This window comes from Pholis gunnellus, assembly GCF_910591455.1.
Source record: "Pholis gunnellus genome assembly, chromosome: 5".
NCBI lineage: Eukaryota > Metazoa > Chordata > Actinopteri > Perciformes > Pholidae > Pholis > Pholis gunnellus.
The window spans coordinates 3,165,369-3,182,476 of record NC_136531.1 but is presented as its reverse complement, the minus strand read 5'-3'; the positions used below and the strand labels follow the sequence as shown (position 1 = coordinate 3,182,476).

The window sequence follows — 17,108 nt, the reverse complement described above, 5'->3', positions numbered from 1 at the left end:
CACTTTTACTTTTGGTACTTTAAGTATATTTTGATTTCATTCTTTTGTACTTTTACTTAAAAGACTTTTACTTGTAATTAAATGGTGCGTGCGTGTGTGTGTGTGTGTGAGAGACTGTGACTGTGTGTGTGAGAGTGAGAGACTGTGTGTGACTGTGTGTGTGTGTGAGAGAGAGTGTGTTTGTGTGTGTGTCTGTGTTTTCTGTGTCTGTATTTATATTGTGGGAACAGATGTGTTGACGTATGAGGAAAAGCAGGTCAAGTTGTACTTTTTTGTGTTTTGTCTGCATATGAGCCGCAGGCGTGTGGTAGTCAGGGTGTGTTTGCACGAGGGTGTGTGCGTGTGTGTGTGTGTTTGTGTATATTGACAGTTAATGGAGGCGGGATATCAGAGGTGGAACCTGTTCGCCTGCTTCAGGTGAGGTATTGGTCCACCTGCCTGCAGCTGCTCTCCTCAGTCACAGCCTGCAGAGCAGACAGCAGGACTCGTAACTCTGCGCTGAAAACTCTTCGACGCAACATCAACACCGCGGAGGTCCAACCAGCTGCCTGATGGACCCTGAGGTCAGTCTCTTTGATCACTTTTTCCTTTATTATTTATTTTAAAACACACAGAGCAGAAGCACAACACATAAAAGCGTGAGTATGTAAAATATAACTGACATAAAGTTATTGTTGATGGCATTGGAGTCACCTTGCTGTGTGCACCCTCTTATTATCACTAACTACACATCCTCTGCTGCTGCTGAACCACAAATGTGCTGATGGCTCAGAATGTAGTGTTGCTAATGCAGCAAAGAAAATGTGTTTTGATCGATCGCTATCTCTATTGTGCATCAGCTCCTACTGACTGAACAGTTTCCCTTTATATCTGCAGGCAGATGCACTTTGGCTTGCCTGTAAAATGCACAATATGTAACTTTTTAAGTAGTAAATCCGCTGCCTCCTCTGCTCAGACGACCTCTGGAGCCGTCTGTTGTCATTAATCTGGTTTCACACAGGACGTGAGGAGGCATTTGTCTTGTAGAAGTGGTTTTGGGTTTTTAGAATCCGTTCAGACGACAACACGTGATACAAAACTACCGACTGACAAAGTGTTCTGAACATAAATACGTTTACTGTCTAATATTCTGTGTTTGATTACTGACATTGTGTCTTTTCATCTCGTTGACATCATTTATTTTGTGGTTAAGTTATTTTGTGTGAATGAATGTTGACTTTTAACAGCAGCTTGACATCTTAAACACCGGAGAACATATGTTTCTTAAAATTCTGCTCATGCGCCTTAAAAGGGATGAGCATCACCGTCTGCCGTGTCCTTTTTAATTATTTCGTAAATATCGCATTGATATTGACATAATCCCGCGATGATTATTCATTTAGTCCTTAAATATGTTTTGCTATGACGGTACACTGATGCTGTGTGAATGGTGGAGAAATCGTACTTATAGATTACATTTCCCGCGTGACCGTGACACACTTTTTATTTTTACGTGTGGAGTTAAAACTGCAGTTTGCTGCATATCTTCATTCATCCAGCTCATCGTTTCACGTGATCTTGATCGAACATAGCGTGTCTGGATTTGCTGGATGTCTGCCAGTCTTCTTCTATACGTGGAGGGTGTTGTCTTTTTTCTTTTTCTTTTAACTTTGTGTGCTTAAAAAAAAAAGGAAACGCCCAACAACAGAACACTTGTTCGCAGCGCTCTCGATAAACCTGTTCCTGTTTTGTTCCTCTTAAGCAACAACCGAAATACCTGCGAGACGCACCTGCGGAGTGACCCGGGTGTCACTCTTCCACCGATACAGTCAAACTGTTTTGTGCAGTTCATTTATTTTGAATCTTCAGTAAAATGAAGATTTGCTTAAATGAGAATTTCATAGTACACAATATTTATTTTAGTCTAAATGAACTCTTTATACACTGAGATAAGATGTCAAATGTAGACAAACCGTATTAAAACATACTTTAATGACTCCAAATGTAACCCAAAAAGCTTTGAAACAATGTGCATTTCATGAAATGTCTCTTTTCTGTTTCTGCTGTAAACACATTGCTTTCTAAAAAGCAGTTTCTGTTTGTTGATTCATGCGACTGTTATATAATGAACGATACCAGTGTTTCCCGTACATTGAATGGATTAGTTGGCACAGTAGATTTGCCCCACCCAAATGTTATTTCTTGTTCTCAGCTTGGAAATGCATTTAAAACTGTGAAGAGACGGAAGTCTGCCAGAGCGGTGCATTCAGGTGCCATAGTGTAGATTGGAAAAATGGGCTTCTGAGTTAGAAGTTAGAGCAAGATTGCTGCACAGTTTTTTCCTCTCCCTTCTGCCATTGATTGATTAACAAAAATTGTCATACAGAAACTTTCCAATTGGTCTTCCTTTACTTCAGTGGTTTAAACTACTTTGAGATGTGAAACTATTGTACGGAGGAGGAAGAAGTTCTCTGATACCACCTTAGTGTAAAATACCCTGTTACGAGTAAAAGTCGTGCATCTTAAGTGTAAAAGTACAAAAGTATGAGCATCAACATATACTTACATAACCAAAAGTACAAGTACTCATTATGCAAAATGGCTCATTTCAGTAACGTGTGTGTATATATATCTGGATTATAATTCTTGATGAATTAATGTGTTCATCACTTGATTGTTGCAGCTGGTTAAGGTGGAGTTAAAAAATAGATCATACTTTATTAGTTGAAATGTGCAAAGTTATCAAAACAATACTGTAAAAATGTTACAAAGTGCAATATTTGAGTAGAAGGATAAATTAGCATTAATTGGAAATACCATAGTAACGTACAAAGTTGTACTTAAGTACAGTACTGGAGTAAATATACTTCGTTACACTTCACCACTGCTGTTTGATCATCTGTTTCATTGAAGGCCAATTCATGTTCCTGCTGTTTTGTTATGGAAGCTTTAACGTGTAACAAACATGCAGTATCTCGAGTGTCCAAGAATGACTGTAAATCTGTTTAATGAACATTTTATTCTCCTCTATAGGTTTACTCTAAAGGGTTGATTCAACGCCACTGACAGAGATCTATTGTTTATGGTACGAAACTTCTACATATTGTTTAGTTCTGTGTTAATAATTGTTACATTTCTGAGCGTGTTGCTGTTAAAAGCTCACCCTGTTGATACGAGCTTCTGTTTTAAACACTTTATCGAACGCCTGTGTTTGCAGCCGTCACACCGCCGGGGTAGAAGTGTGTCCGACGCCCTGACATTGGAGCGATCAGAGGAGGGAGGGCTTGTCGTTTCCAGCATCAACAACTCAGCCAATCAGGGACTGAGGGAAGGTGTGTCCCTTGACTTTCTACTGAAGCTGTTTTTTTCACGTATTGCTTTTGACTGTTTTGTGTCTTAGATTTTAGATTTTTAACAGTTGAAGTCATTGTACATTGTTAACCCGATACGCTTAAGACTAAGTGCGCAGAATATACTCACTTAAAATGTGCAGTTTTTGTTGAGTCTTATGGTAATTATTGGAGTGTAGTTTGTGTTTTTTAATTTACAGTACTATTACTTCTTGAAAGCTGTCTTTAATATTGTGTACGGTATTCTAGGAACACCTTCACACAATCAGTCACATCACTATTCAGTCATATAGGATCATATTTTTCATATTTTCTCAGTGTAAATTTATGTTTAGCAGATTATGATCGAAATACAGTATAGCTCTCTGAGGACATTTAAATGTTAAATACTTGTTTGGGAGGTTTGTATGCTGTGTAATCAGAGTTTCAAGATGCATTTAAAACTCAGTATCCATTGCCCCGCCATTGTTAGTGCCAGGTTTAGGATCCTATGCTTCAGGTGATACATTATGATCTGCACCCTTGTTTTATGCACACACTTGAATTTTATTTTTCAGGGGATGAACTTTTGGGGGCAACAATAAATTTTGATCAACTTTCAAAAGCTGAGGTGTTGAAAGTACTGAAGGTGATGGAGCCGTTTGATGACAAGGTCCGAGTCCTCACCAGGAACAACTTGAGCAAGAGCCTCGGAAACTTGGACGAGTGTTCCAAGAGTCCTGAGACGGTATGTGAAGTACAAATATTATCAAATCAAATAAACCAAACCAAACAGAAGGAATTATAATTACATTCCAATCACCAACTTGTGGTTATATTTCTAGATGCTGAATGATTCCTACAACAAACTCTACAATGCCAAAATCAGGAAGTTTATGAAACGTGACTTGCTCGGTTCCATGGAGAGCATTGTGACCAAGGAGGTTTCCGCCAAGCCAACTGAACCAGGCTCATCCAAGGTCCACCTAAAGAACAACATGGGGTTGCCTCGCCTCGGAGTTGACTTTGGACTTATGAAAACCAAGACTCTGACCACAGATATTGATGCTGATTCACAATCTGATGACGCTGGAGAACTAACATATGACAGCAATCTGAACCTTCCACCTATGGGTCTCGGGTCGAATGGGAATGCTCTAAGTGGAGCTCAGGTACCAACACTGAAAGTCGATGCTAGAAATCCACAGTTTAACGCTCCAGACTTCCATTTGTCCAGAACGTTACCAGAGGGTCCAAACACTACAGCTGGTATACAACTGCCAAACACTGATGTATACAAAATGCCAAAATTCAAAATGCCAGACATGGGCCTCTCTGGACCTTCTTTCAGTGGTTCAGAAGGTGAGGTCAAGACACCAGATGTAGGAACCCCAGATGGTCCCTCGGGTAAACTCGGTCTCAAGTATTCCAAGAGACTGAAAAACCCAGATCTTAATCTGGACAATCCTTCCGGTTATGTAGAGACACCTAAACTCAGACTGTCTGGGAGACCTACTGATTTAGACTTAGAAATGCCAGGCGTTGATGTATCACAACTTGATATACATAGGCCGGACATTGACATGTCAGGAAAAGTCCAAATGCCATCGGTTGACACTAAAGTTCCATCTGGAAAATTCAAAGCTCCTAAGTTTAAAATGCCCAAATTTGGTTTGCCAAACTTTGAAGTTCCTGGTTTTAATGGAGATTTAAAAGGACCAGATGTCCGGTTGGCAGCACCAAATCTCAAAGCTGGAATTGCAGACCCAAATGTTGACATAAAAGTACCCTCAACTGACTTGGATTTTGCATCTCTAAATGGACCAGATCTGCCATCAGGTCGTCTTAATGTAGACATGTCTAAGCCAGAGTTTGACATTAATGCACCTTCACTTGATCTGAAAGGCCCAAGGTCAAAGCTAAACATGCCGGATGCTGATATTCGAAGTCCGTCAGGAAAAATAAAGATGCCCAGTTTAACAATGCCAGATTTTGGACTGTCAGGACCAAAGCTTAAAGGGCTTGAAGGTGAGCTAAGGACTCCTGATCTTAATCTCTCAGCCCCCAAATTCAAAGGAGCTATTGGCTCCTCAGATTTGAATTTTCCTGAGATGGACCTTAAAAAACCCGAACTAGATCTTAGTGGCCCAGATGTCAACTTAGATATGCCCTCTGGTAAATTCAAGGTACCAGCAATGAAGAAACCAAATATTGGCTTGAATGCTCCTGAGATGCATATTGATGCTCCCTCAAGCAAATTTAAAATGCCAAATTTGAACCTTTCAGGCATATTACCTAAGGGTGGAATTGATGCCCCTGACTTGGACTTACCAAACATGGACTTTGAAGCTCCAAAGTTTGATGTGAATGCTCCAGATGTCAACATTGGTTCACCCAACGCAAAATTAAAGATGCCAAAATTTAGTCTTCCAAGCCTAAAAGGACCTGAGATCCATGGCAATTTGAATGGTCCAGACATCAATGTTGATGCACCCAATGTCAATCTTAAAGGTCCTAAAGCAGATGTGGGAATGCCAGATTTTGATCTATCTGGTCCATCAGGTAAATTCAAAAAGCCCAAATTTAACCTGCCTGATTTTGGGCTTTCTGGTCCAAAGATAGATGGCCCTAACCTGGATCTCAAATCACCTGATCTCAATTTTTCTGGCCCTAAACTCAGTGGTGGAATAAATGCACCAGACATAAACATGCCCAAGGTTGACCTCAAAAGCCCCAAACTGGACCTTAATACACCAAAGCTTAACATGGGCTTGCCGTCAGGTAAACTGAATATGCCAGAGCTTCATTCACCAGACTGGGATGTTAAAGCTCCCTCGGGTAAACTGAAAATGCCTAAATTCAATCTTTCAGGTACATTACCAAAAGGACCAGATATGGACATAAACACGGATCTGAATTCACCAGATCTGAGTCTGAAAGCTCCAAAGATAAAGGGTGGAATTGATGCCCCTGACTTGGACTTACCAAACATGGACCTTAGAGCTCCCAAGTTCAATGTTAACACTCCAGATGTTAACATTGGTTCACCCAAAGCAAAATTCAAAAAGCCCAAATTTAAGATGCCTAAATTTAGTTTTCCAAAACTAAAAGGCCCTAAGATTGATGGAAACTTGGATGGCCCAGATGTTAGTGTAAATGCACCCAATGTCAACCTCAAAGGTCCTAACGCTGATGTGGGAATGCCAGATTTTGATATTTCTGGTCCATCGGGTAACTTCAAAAAGCCAAATTTTAAGATGCCTGGTTTTGGACTTTCTAGTCCAAAGTTTGATAGCCCTAACCTGGGCCTCAAAACACCTGATCTAGATATATCTGGTCCAAATCTCAGTGGTGGTTTAAATGCTCCAGACATAAACATGCCTAAAGTCGACCTTAAGAGCCCCAAACTGGACCTTAATACCCCAAAGCTCAATTTAGGCATGCCATCAGGTAAAATGAAAATGCCAGAGCTTCATTCTCCAGACTGGGATGTTAAAGCTCCCTCAGGCAAATTGAAAATGCCTAAATTCAATCTTTCAGGTACATTACCAAAAGGACCAAATATGGACATAAACACGGATCTGAATTCACCAGATCTGAGTCTGAAAGCTCCAAAGATAAAGGGTGGAATTGATGCCCCTGACTTGGACTTTCCAAATATGGACCTTAAAGCTCCCAAGTTTGATGTTAACGCTCCAGATGTTAACATTGGTTCACCCAAAGCAAAATTTGAAATGCCCAAAATGAAAATGCCCAAAATGAACTTCCCAAGCCTAAAAGGACCTGAAATTGACGGAGACTTTGATGGCCCAGATTTTGATGTAAATGCACCCAATGTCAACCTCAAAGGTCCAAACGCTGATGTTGGAATGCCAGATTTTGATATTTCTGGTCCATCGGGTAAATTCAAAAAGCCAAATTTTAAGCTGCCTGATTTTGGGCTTTCTAGTCCAAAGTTTGATGGCCCTAACCTGGGCCTCAAAACACCTGATCTAGATATATCTGGTCCCAATCTCAGTGGTGGTTTAAATGCTCCAGACATAAACATGCCTGAAGTCGATCTTAAGAGCCCCAAACTGGACCTTAATACCCCAAAGCTCAATTTAGGCATGCCATCAGGTAAAATGAAAATGCCAGAGCTTCATTCTCCAGACTGGGATGTTAAAGCTCCCTCAGGCAAATTGAAAATGCCTAAATTCAATCTTTCAGGTACATTACCAAAAGGACCAAATATGGATCTGAAAGCTCCAAAGATAAAGGGTGGAATTGATGCCCCTGACTTGGACTTTCCAAATATGGACCTTAAAGCTCCCAACTTCGATGTTAACACTCCAGATGTTAACATTGGTTCACCCAAAGCAAAATTTAAAATGCCCAAAATGAAAATGCCCAAAATGAACTTCCCAAGCCTAAAAGGACCTGAAATTGACGGAGACTTTGATGGCCCAGATTTTGATGTAAATGCACCCAATGTCAACCTCAAAGGTCCAAACGCTGATGTTGGAATGCCAGATTTTGATATTTCTGGTCCATCGGGTAAATTCAAAAAGCCAAATTTTAAGCTGCCTGATTTTGGGCTTTCTAGTCCAAAGTTTGATGGCCCTAACCTGGGCCTCAAAACACCTGATCTAGATATATCTGGTCCCAATCTCAGTGGTGGTTTAAATGCTCCAGACATAAACATGCCTGAAGTCGATCTTAAGAGCCCCAAACTGGACCTTAATACCCCAAAGCTCAATTTAGGCATGCCATCAGGTAAAATGAAAATGCCAGAGCTTCATTCTCCAGACTGGGATGTTAAAGCTCCCTCAGGCAAATTGAAAATGCCTAAATTCAATCTTTCAGGTACATTACCAAAAGGACCAAATATGGATATAAACGCAGATCTGAAAGCTCCAAAGATAAAGGGTGGATTTGATGCCCCTGACTTGGACTTTCCAAATATGGACCTTAAAGCTCCCAAGTTTGATGTTAACACTCCAGATGTTAACATTGGTTCACCCAAAGCAAAATTTAAAATGCCCAAAATGAAAATGCCCAAAATGAACTTCCCAAGCCTAAAAGGACCTGAAATTGACGGAGACTTTGATGGCCCAGATTTTGATGTAAATGCACCCAATGTCAACCTCAAAGGTCCAAACGCTGATGTTGAAATGCCAGATTTTGATATTTCTGGTCCATCGGGTAAATTCAAAAAGCCAAATTTTAAGCTGCCTGATTTTGGGCTTTCTAGTCCAAAGTTTGATGGCCCTAACCTGGGCCTCAAAACACCTGATCTAGATATATCTGGTCCCAATCTCAGTGGTGGTTTAAATGCTCCAGACATAAACATGCCTGAAGTCGATCTTAAGAGCCCCAAACTGGACCTTAATACCCCAAAGCTCAATTTAGGCATGCCATCAGGTAAAATGAAAATGGCAGAGCTTCATTCTCCAGACTGGGATGTTAAAGCTCCCTCAGGCAAATTGAAAATGCCTAAATTCAATCTTTCAGGTACATTACCAAAAGGACCAAATATGGATATAAACGCAGATCTGAAAGCTCCAAAGATAAAGGGTGGAATTGATGCCCCTGACTTGGACTTTCCAAATATGGACCTTAAAGCTCCCAAGTTTGATGTTAACACTCCAGATGTTAACATTGGTTCACCCAAAGCAAAATTTAAAATGCCCAAATTAAAAATGCCCAAATTTAACTTCCCAAGCCTAAAAGGACCTAAGATTGACGGAAACTTTGATGGCCCAGATTTTGATGTAAATGCACCCAATGTCGACCTCAAAGGTCCTAACGCTGATGTTGGAATGCCAGATTTTGATATTTCTGGTCCATCGGGTAAATTCAAAAAGCCAAATTTTAAGATGCCTGGTTTTGGACTTTCTAGTCCAAAGTTTGATAGCCCTAACCTGGGCCTCAAAACACCTGATCTAGATATATCTGGTCCAAATCTCAGTGGTGGTTTAAATGCTCCAGACATAAACATGCCTAAAGTCGATCTTAAAGCTCCAAAGATAAAGGGCGGAATTGATGCCCCTGACTTGGACTTTCCTAAAATGGGCTTTAAAGCTCCCAAAATTCCACATTTGAAAATGCCTGAAGTTAATCTACCAAACCTAAAAGGACCTGAGATTGATGGAAACTTTGATGGCCCAGACATCGACATCAATGCACCCAACATCAAGCTTAAAGGGCCCAAAGGTGACTTTGAAATGCCAGATGTTGGTTTTGGCAGCCCATCTGGAAAATTAAAAAAGCCTTTGAAATTGCCTGATGTGGGGTTTTCTAGTCCAACGTTAGATGGCCCAAACTTTGACTTCAAGTCACCTGATCTTAATGCCAAATTACCAAAAGGACCAAATTTGAATTTAAAGTCAGACTTTAAAACTCCAGATTTTAATCTCAAAACTCCAAAATTTAAAGGTGGAATCGATGCCCCCAAATTTGGATTACCGAAAATGGACCTTCAAGCTCCCAAGTTAGATATGGACACTCCAGATGTCAACATTGGTTTGCCTGATATAAATTTCAAAAAGCCCAAGATCAGAATGCCAAAGGGCCCCAATGTTGACATAGATGGGGACCTACAGGGGCCTGATTTAAATATACCAAATGTAGATTTCAATGGTCCAAAAGGAAAATTTAAAATGCCAAGTGTAAATACACCAGACCTCAATCTCTCTGGACCGAAGGCAAAACTACCAGATATGAATCTTTCAGGGCCTAAGCTGAAAGGCCATGGTCTAAATATGCCAGATTTACATTTGCCGGATACCAGTTTCAAAGCTCCCAAGTTAGACCTCAATGCTCAACGTCCTGATTTTGGGATAAATGGTAACTTAGGACGACCTGACATGAACTTTACTGCCCCTAATGTCAAAGGAGGAATGAGAAGTCCAAACTTTGACATGAATGTTCCCTCAGGAAACTTCCAGGGTCCTCAAACTGGTTATGATTTGGACAACAGAAAATTCAAAGTCCCTTCCTTCAAGATGCCTCAGTTGGTAGGCCCAGATATTAACGGGCTCGGGTCTGATATTGACTTTGGTGGATCTCTGAGACCAACAAATCTGAATTTTTCTCCTCCAAAACTGAATATGAAACCACAACAGTTGAGAGGGGATTTCACAGGTCCACATGTTACTGCTCAAAACATGCCAAAAGTGTCAATGCGGAATCCACAGATGCATCTCAGATCTCCAGACCTTAACATTGATGATTTTTCAACCAATTTCAGAGAACCTTCTTATAGGAATCGCAGATCAGATATCTCAGGGGTTAACATGAGAATGCCCGACCTGAACGTAGATGGAGATGTCAGATTTCGTCACACTGATAGACATCCAACTACGCACACAGTGAGGTCCAGCTACCCTCAGGTGGATGCTGGTTTCGGCCACCACGTAGATTTCCACCGTCCAGATCTCAACATTGATGATTTCACAGGAAAGGATCATGTGCTTAGATCAAGAGGTTCAAAACCAGACTTCCAGGCACCACATGGCTATGGACAGGTGATCACCCCGTCAGGTGTTAACATTGACATGAGGGACCCCAGACGAACCAATAGAATCCCTTCTGCTGGCACTGATGTGTATTCAAGGCACCACAGATCAATGCAGCAGATGCCTAACACACGTTTGACACATTTATCTCAAGATCCAAGAATTAGAGTCCCTGACAGTTCAGACAGATACTTCGTCACTGCTTTTCCCAACCAAGCACAAAATCAAAGAATGCCAATCAACAAATATAACACGCTTGGTGGTCCTGACTTTCGTCCACGTAACATGGAGCTTGAAGTCCCAGCAAGAAGTTACCAAAAAGGAGGAACTTTCTTGTTGTCCAACCTCATGTAGGTTTTAAAGCACTGATGTTTCCATAAGCAGAACCATACGTTTCTTTTATTGTTCTTTTTATATTATGTTTGTATGTTGTGACTTACGCTGTTGTATGTTTATTGGATGACTTTCTGCAGTTTTAAAATGTGTCACTGACTTTCTGCTTTATTTAAGTTTTTTTGTTTGTTTGTATATAAAGCCGATCTTGTTGCTTCGTAATGATGAAGCCTACTTTAAGATGCAGCACTTGTTTTATATGTAAATGCATTATTTTTCCACATTTTGTAATTCATACTTTGTTGTATTTCACAAGAAGGTATTATTTCTATCTACATTTAAGTTAAGTTTTGCCACCAACAATCTCCTAATTTTCTTTTCATCTTACTGCTGATGTTATTACTCAAGGAGTAATAACCTTTTTTTGGGGGTACTATTACAAGATCAGGAGATGTAACTATGTAAATATCCAAAGTTGTGCATATGTTTATATTATACGGTATGTCTATCATTTTGAAACTCAATTCATTTTATATTCATTGGAGATATACAGTATATAGCTGAGTTTAAATATTTTTTTTATAACCATTTGTGCTTCAACAGAGTTTTGCGTCAACATTTTAAAGCAATATTATAATGATAATTACATTATTTGAGTTGACTATATATTCTAAACTTTACAACCTGACCAGCTGTTTTAGAGGTGACCATGAAGCTGTTAAAATGGGTTATTATGGGCGCAGCATATGTCATTTTAATATTTTGTATGAAATAATAAACACAAAAGAATTGTATATTATTTGTTTCCTGATTCATATTTTCAAGTACTCATTATACAGGATGGCCCACGTCAGGAACATATACATTACATCATTGGATTATTGTGTTCATCACTTTAATGTTGCAGAGGATAAAGGTGGCTTTTTAAAAATTACTTTACATATATACTGCTAGGTAACATAACCTATAATAATACATCATCATTTCTAAAATGATTTATATTTTAAATCTGAAAAATAACTATAGCTGTCAGACAAATGTAGTGCAATCAAAAGTGCAATAGTTATCTATGACATGTATTGGAGTCGAAGTAGAAATACAAATAAATGGAAATACTGTGGTAAAATACAAGTACATTAAATGTTCACTTAAGTACAGTACTTGAGTGAATGTACTTACATTCCACCACTAACAATAACTAGTTTAAATGTCAATGTAGGCTTGTGAGTGTTGTATTAAGATAGACTTAAATAATATCCTTTAAGAAACATGTTATTTGAAATCTGCGTCATTGCTTTTGAACAGTCTTGGCTGAAGTTTTTACCTCCAGCCGCTAGGGGCCGCAACCGTTGTCACGACTGTGCCCGGTCTACGTCATCAACACGCGCCGACACACCACCACCACGGAAAAAACGCGACCGCGACCTTTTCAGTGCTTCGAAACGGCTCGAGTTCGTTTATAATGTGCATTTAACAATGATTTAAGATGTTTTAATTGTATTTGTGAGACTTTGGAGAGACAACACACCCACAATGCTTCGTTGTACGCTGGTGGTTTGCGGCAGAGGAGTCGTTAAAAGGGTGAGTTATAAGTTTAATCAGCTGCATAACGTTACACTCATGTTTAATAATCACAAACCTATGTGACATCTGAGTTTATGTGATGAACACAATGGAATATGAACAAGAAGAATGGACTGAATCTATTAATCTCATGTTAAATATTTAGACTAAAACCCTGAAATGTTAAAACTTATATTTAGTCCTTTTGTTAATAAGTTAAGTTAGATAATTAACTAGTAACTGATCTGCTCCTCAGTTCGCCTCGTCGTTCTCCAGTGAGAGCGCTCTGCCTCCCAATCTGCTGCTGCCGACCAACCTGGTGGACCCTTCCAGACTAAGTGGGTTCAAACTGAACGTGTTGCTGTTTGAAGTTGTTTTACTTGATAATTTAAATATCTTCACATTAATGTAATCCTAACAATCAAAATATTGTGTTTTCTCCAGAAGAGAGTTTATCTTTGCGTTCAGATTTTATATCTAGAAGCAGTTTAGCTGTCAACTGTTAAATTAACAGCTAACTGTTTTGATAATTGATTCATTGGTTTGAGTGCTAAAAAACACAAGATTCCAGCTTTTTCAATGTGAATAATTCCTGGTTTCTCTGATCATCTTGAGGACGTCATCTTAGGCTTTTGGGAAACGCTGATCCACAATTTCTTGACATTTCACGGACCACAACAACTAATCGATTTAATGCAGAAAACACCAGACGGATAAACAGACAATGACCCGTAGTTGCGGCCCCGTCTGACTGTCTGACTGCCTGTGGTGTGTTTCCTCCTGCAGAGCGGCCTCCTCCTCCTGCAGACTGCTCCCTGCCTCTCCTGAGGAAGTGCGACGCCGTCGTTCCCGCTCATCGGAGCGCCGTCCAGACGTGGGTGGAGACTCTGGAGAGGCGGGACGGCGAGCCGCTGGGTTTGGCTGAGCTCCACCCGGACGTCTTCGCGGTGCCTCCGAGGTAATCTGTCATCCGGAGGCTGTAGTTAGCTTTCTGATGGAGCAACAACTCTAATCTTTACGTCCCGCCGCTAAAGGGAAGTCCAGTTAATCCGTCCGTCTGTTTCCTCTCAGGCTCGATATTCTCCACCAGGTGGAGACGTGGCAGAAAAACTACAAAAGAATCGTAAGTTACTGATTCACTCATTTCTAAAGGTTCCGAGAGATGAATTCTGGACACTTTCAGGCTTCAGCTTCCACTCCATATACACACAGGAAGTTGTGTTCATTTATTGTTAAAGTGTGTCATGTGGTGCATATCGTTATTATTATTATTATTGGCCTAAAAAGCAAAACACAATAAGGCGTTATGTTTATCATGTTATTTACTGTTATATTGCAAAGTCTTACCGTTAAATCTGACGTTGATGAATGTTGTCTGCCAGACTATTTATAAGAATAATATATTATTATTATTATTATTATTATTATTATTATTATTATTATTATTATTATTTGCTTTTATGAAACTACAGCGACTCTTGTCGAGACTCACTAACGGTGGTTTTGGTCTCAGAGCCACGCCAACACAAAGATCAGGTCCGAGGTCAGAGGTGGAGGCAGGAAGCCGTGGAACCAGAAAGGAAGTGGACGAGCTCGCCACGGAAGCATCCGATCCCCCATATGGAAAGGAGGTAAATATATCCTTATTTATTTTTATTATTTCGACATACCACACACACTGTATCATCAGTATTTTTACATACTATACTGCAACCCATGAGGAGTCGTATCACTGAAAAATCAACAAAATCTGTATCTGTCGTGTAAATCTCTCCGTCGTTAGAAACTACGTTCAGTAACGAGCTGGTCTTCTTCCTGCGATCATTTCATCTGGAATGATTCTCACGTTGTTCCTCAGAGGGAGTCCGGGTTGATGTGTTGGTGTGTTTCTCTCTCAGGTGGCGTCGCCAAAGGCCCCAGAGGGCCGACCAGCTACTTCTACATGTTACCCATGAAAGTACGAGTCCTAGGACTCAAAGTGGCTCTGAGCTCCAAGATGGCGCAGGTACGTCAGACCCGTGGACTCGATGCGTTATCATCGTCTTCACTCTTCTTCTATTTCTTCTTCATCTGCTAAAACCCTAAAAACCCCGTCTAGAACAAAGTAATTCAATATTCAACATCACACAACAAGATGCAGTTGTAGATTGATACTTTACTCATCCTGCAAGGGGAAAGTAGTTCGCTGCAGCAGCAAAAATATACTTAAGCAATCAAAGTAATGAAGTATAAAATGCACAATGTCTTTCACGACAAAGAAACGCATTTGAGAAGCTGGAACCGGTGAACGTTTTGCACTTTTGAGTGATAAAAATAACATAAAAATAACCGCGAATCATGTTTTCTGATTATTCTGGCGCTGTTTTGTTGTTGTTGTTGTTGTTGCAGGAATACCTTCACATCGTGGACTCTTTGAACATCCCCACACCCGACCCTCAGTACCTGCTCGACCTCATCAGAGAGAGACACTGGGGGGAGTCGGTGCTCATAGTCGATGTGTGAGTGTCATCAGCTCGGCTTAAGAACAACCTTTACTTCTGTGCTCTGCTCGGTGCTGACGACGTTGTTGTTGTTGTTGTTGTTGCTTTCAGAGGTGAAGAGTTTTCTGAAAACATCCTTCAGGCAACGGCAAGTTTGAAGACGGTGAACGTTATTCCAGCGATTGGTGAGTTTTTTCTCTCTGATGTCACACGAGCTGCGGAGCCAGAACCGCGTCGGTACCTTTTTGGTGTTTTATTGGTTAATAAGTTGCATTGGTACCGAAAGTTCCACTGAAAAAAGTGTGCAAGGAGAGCGTGATCTCCACGTAATGTGCAAACTTAAGATGAGATGTGAAGTTAGCAGCTTCATCAACCTCTTCAGGACAATCTTAAAAGACTTTTAAGGTTTTGTTTTTTCTCTTCTCTCGGTCAGGACTGAACGTCCACAGCATGCTGAAACACGAAGCCGTCGTCCTCACTCTGGAAACGCTGAAGTTTCTGGAGGACAAGCTGCTTTGGCACGACGAGCGCTACAGCCCTCTGTACCCGTACAAGCTGCCCTACTCCGACACCCCGTAGACCACACGAGAGCACCTGTAATATATTCTGTATGTGTTTTTATTATGTGAAATGTTTAAAGAAGAAATCATCAATAAATAACACCATTTATAAAAAAAAACAATCGATACAAGTTTCTAAAGTTCATCGTTCCTGGTCTTCACACAGACGGTCGAGCGCTTCTTCTCTGTCGGCACGATGAACGTAAACCCTCCGAGGTTTAGGCCGCAGCTCAGAACAAGAATGATGAATGATGAACTCTTATGAAAGGTTATCTTTCTAAGCCTCACTGTGTGAGATGAAGCTGGCGGGACAGACGCTGTACTGATGTCTATCATGTGAAGTTGTCTGTAAACGCTGCGGCTCACACTGTTCAGATGGTGACGACGTGTCTCGTTAACATTTCTTTAACGAGTTATTGTTTGGGTGCAGAATTGAGACTGAACATGTTGCACCGTTACTTAGAATATTTGGGAAGCTACTTGCTGGTGCAGCTCGATGTGCAAGTCGTTCCTAAAAAAACCAAAAAGTAAATTTGTTCAAGAAAATATTTTGAAGGAACTTCTGACTACCAACTTGAGCTGCTGCAACAATCTAATTCAACAGTTGATGAGCAAGCCGACCTTTAAAGATTTGTATCAAAGGGAAGCGAGCTAGGCTAACAGTTGGCAGTAAATATAAACAATGTTAGCTAGTGTGAGGCCTTTAGCGGCTGTTGTGGTGTATTCATGACGATGACATCACTGGATAAGGTGTTTAGCTGTTAGTAACTAGAGGTGGAACACGGCACCAAGACAACAGCCGTGAGACCAACTCGGTTAACGAACTTTGAAAGTTTAAAAGTTGTAAAATGAGTTCAGTTGTAGCTTATTAGTAACACAACAAAAAAAAGAAAAACTGTACATTCCTGAAGTGCATTTTCTATTTAATTTGCATCATAAGGAATGTAAACAACAGCAACAAAAACAATTCTCTGGTCAGATAACGTGGCCGACGTCTTCACATTAAAAATGAAAAAGAGGAAAACGCATCAACTCTGACTGTTTGTGAACACAGAGTCCTCCTCTGGTCCCCCTCAGTCCTGATCTCTGTCCTGATGTCTCGTGGATCGGCTGTCAGCTGGATCCTGGATGATGATAATAAACCCTAAAAATGACTGAACATGTGACACAATAACTTAATTACTCCAGCCCCCCTGTTTCTCCTCTAAATCACCTTTTTTAAAACAGTTTTTAACAAAAGTTTAGGTTTAAATCTTGAAGCCATGAAAGGACGATATCAAAACGTTTCATTGTCATGGTCGCTTTCTACTGACTAGGGCATCAAAATCAGTTTAATTTCAAAGTAAAGTACACTCCACCCTGTAT

The 17,108-nt window shown here is 40.4% G+C and overlaps 2 protein-coding genes across 2 annotated transcripts; both read left to right on the top strand.

Annotated features, from left to right (window-relative positions):
- Nucleotides 1–423: 423 nt before the first annotated feature.
- On the top strand, nt 424–11,934 carry LOC306695652 (uncharacterized protein). The gene is made up of 5 exons (XM_079158954.1): nt 424–563; nt 3,013–3,064; nt 3,197–3,311; nt 3,887–4,056; nt 4,154–11,934. Exons 2-5 carry the CDS (start codon nt 3,062–3,064, stop codon nt 11,159–11,161), a joined length of 7,296 nt encoding a protein of 2,431 aa, XP_079015080.1. The 5' UTR covers nt 424–563; nt 3,013–3,061; the 3' UTR covers nt 11,162–11,934.
- Nucleotides 11,935–12,557: 623 nt separating this feature from the next.
- On the top strand, nt 12,558–15,841 carry mrpl4 (mitochondrial ribosomal protein L4). Its single transcript, XM_079159850.1, has 9 exons — nt 12,558–12,721; nt 12,960–13,041; nt 13,490–13,661; nt 13,775–13,826; nt 14,217–14,334; nt 14,602–14,708; nt 15,092–15,201; nt 15,295–15,368; nt 15,617–15,841. The coding sequence occupies exons 1-9, from the start codon at nt 12,674–12,676 to the stop codon at nt 15,760–15,762; spliced, it is 909 nt and encodes a 302-aa protein (XP_079015976.1). The 5' UTR covers nt 12,558–12,673; the 3' UTR covers nt 15,763–15,841.
- Nucleotides 15,842–17,108: the final 1,267 nt, after the last annotated feature.

Excerpts from the sequence above, each read along its gene's own strand:
- LOC306695652 (XM_079158954.1), top strand. Across the intron at positions 3,312-3,886 it reads CAATCAGGGACTGAGGGAAG|GGGATGAACTTTTGGGGGCA; the intron begins GTGTGTCCCTTG and ends TTTATTTTTCAG. Across the intron at positions 4,057-4,153 it reads GTTCCAAGAGTCCTGAGACG|ATGCTGAATGATTCCTACAA; the intron begins GTATGTGAAGTA and ends TTATATTTCTAG.
- mrpl4 (XM_079159850.1), top strand. The coding sequence starts at position 12,674 with ATGCTTCGTTGTACGCTGGTGGTTTGCGGCAGAGGAGTCGTTAAAAGG. Across the intron at positions 14,335-14,601 it reads ATCCCCCATATGGAAAGGAG|GTGGCGTCGCCAAAGGCCCC; the intron begins GTAAATATATCC and ends TTTCTCTCTCAG. Across the intron at positions 14,709-15,091 it reads TGAGCTCCAAGATGGCGCAG|GAATACCTTCACATCGTGGA; the intron begins GTACGTCAGACC and ends TTGTTGTTGCAG.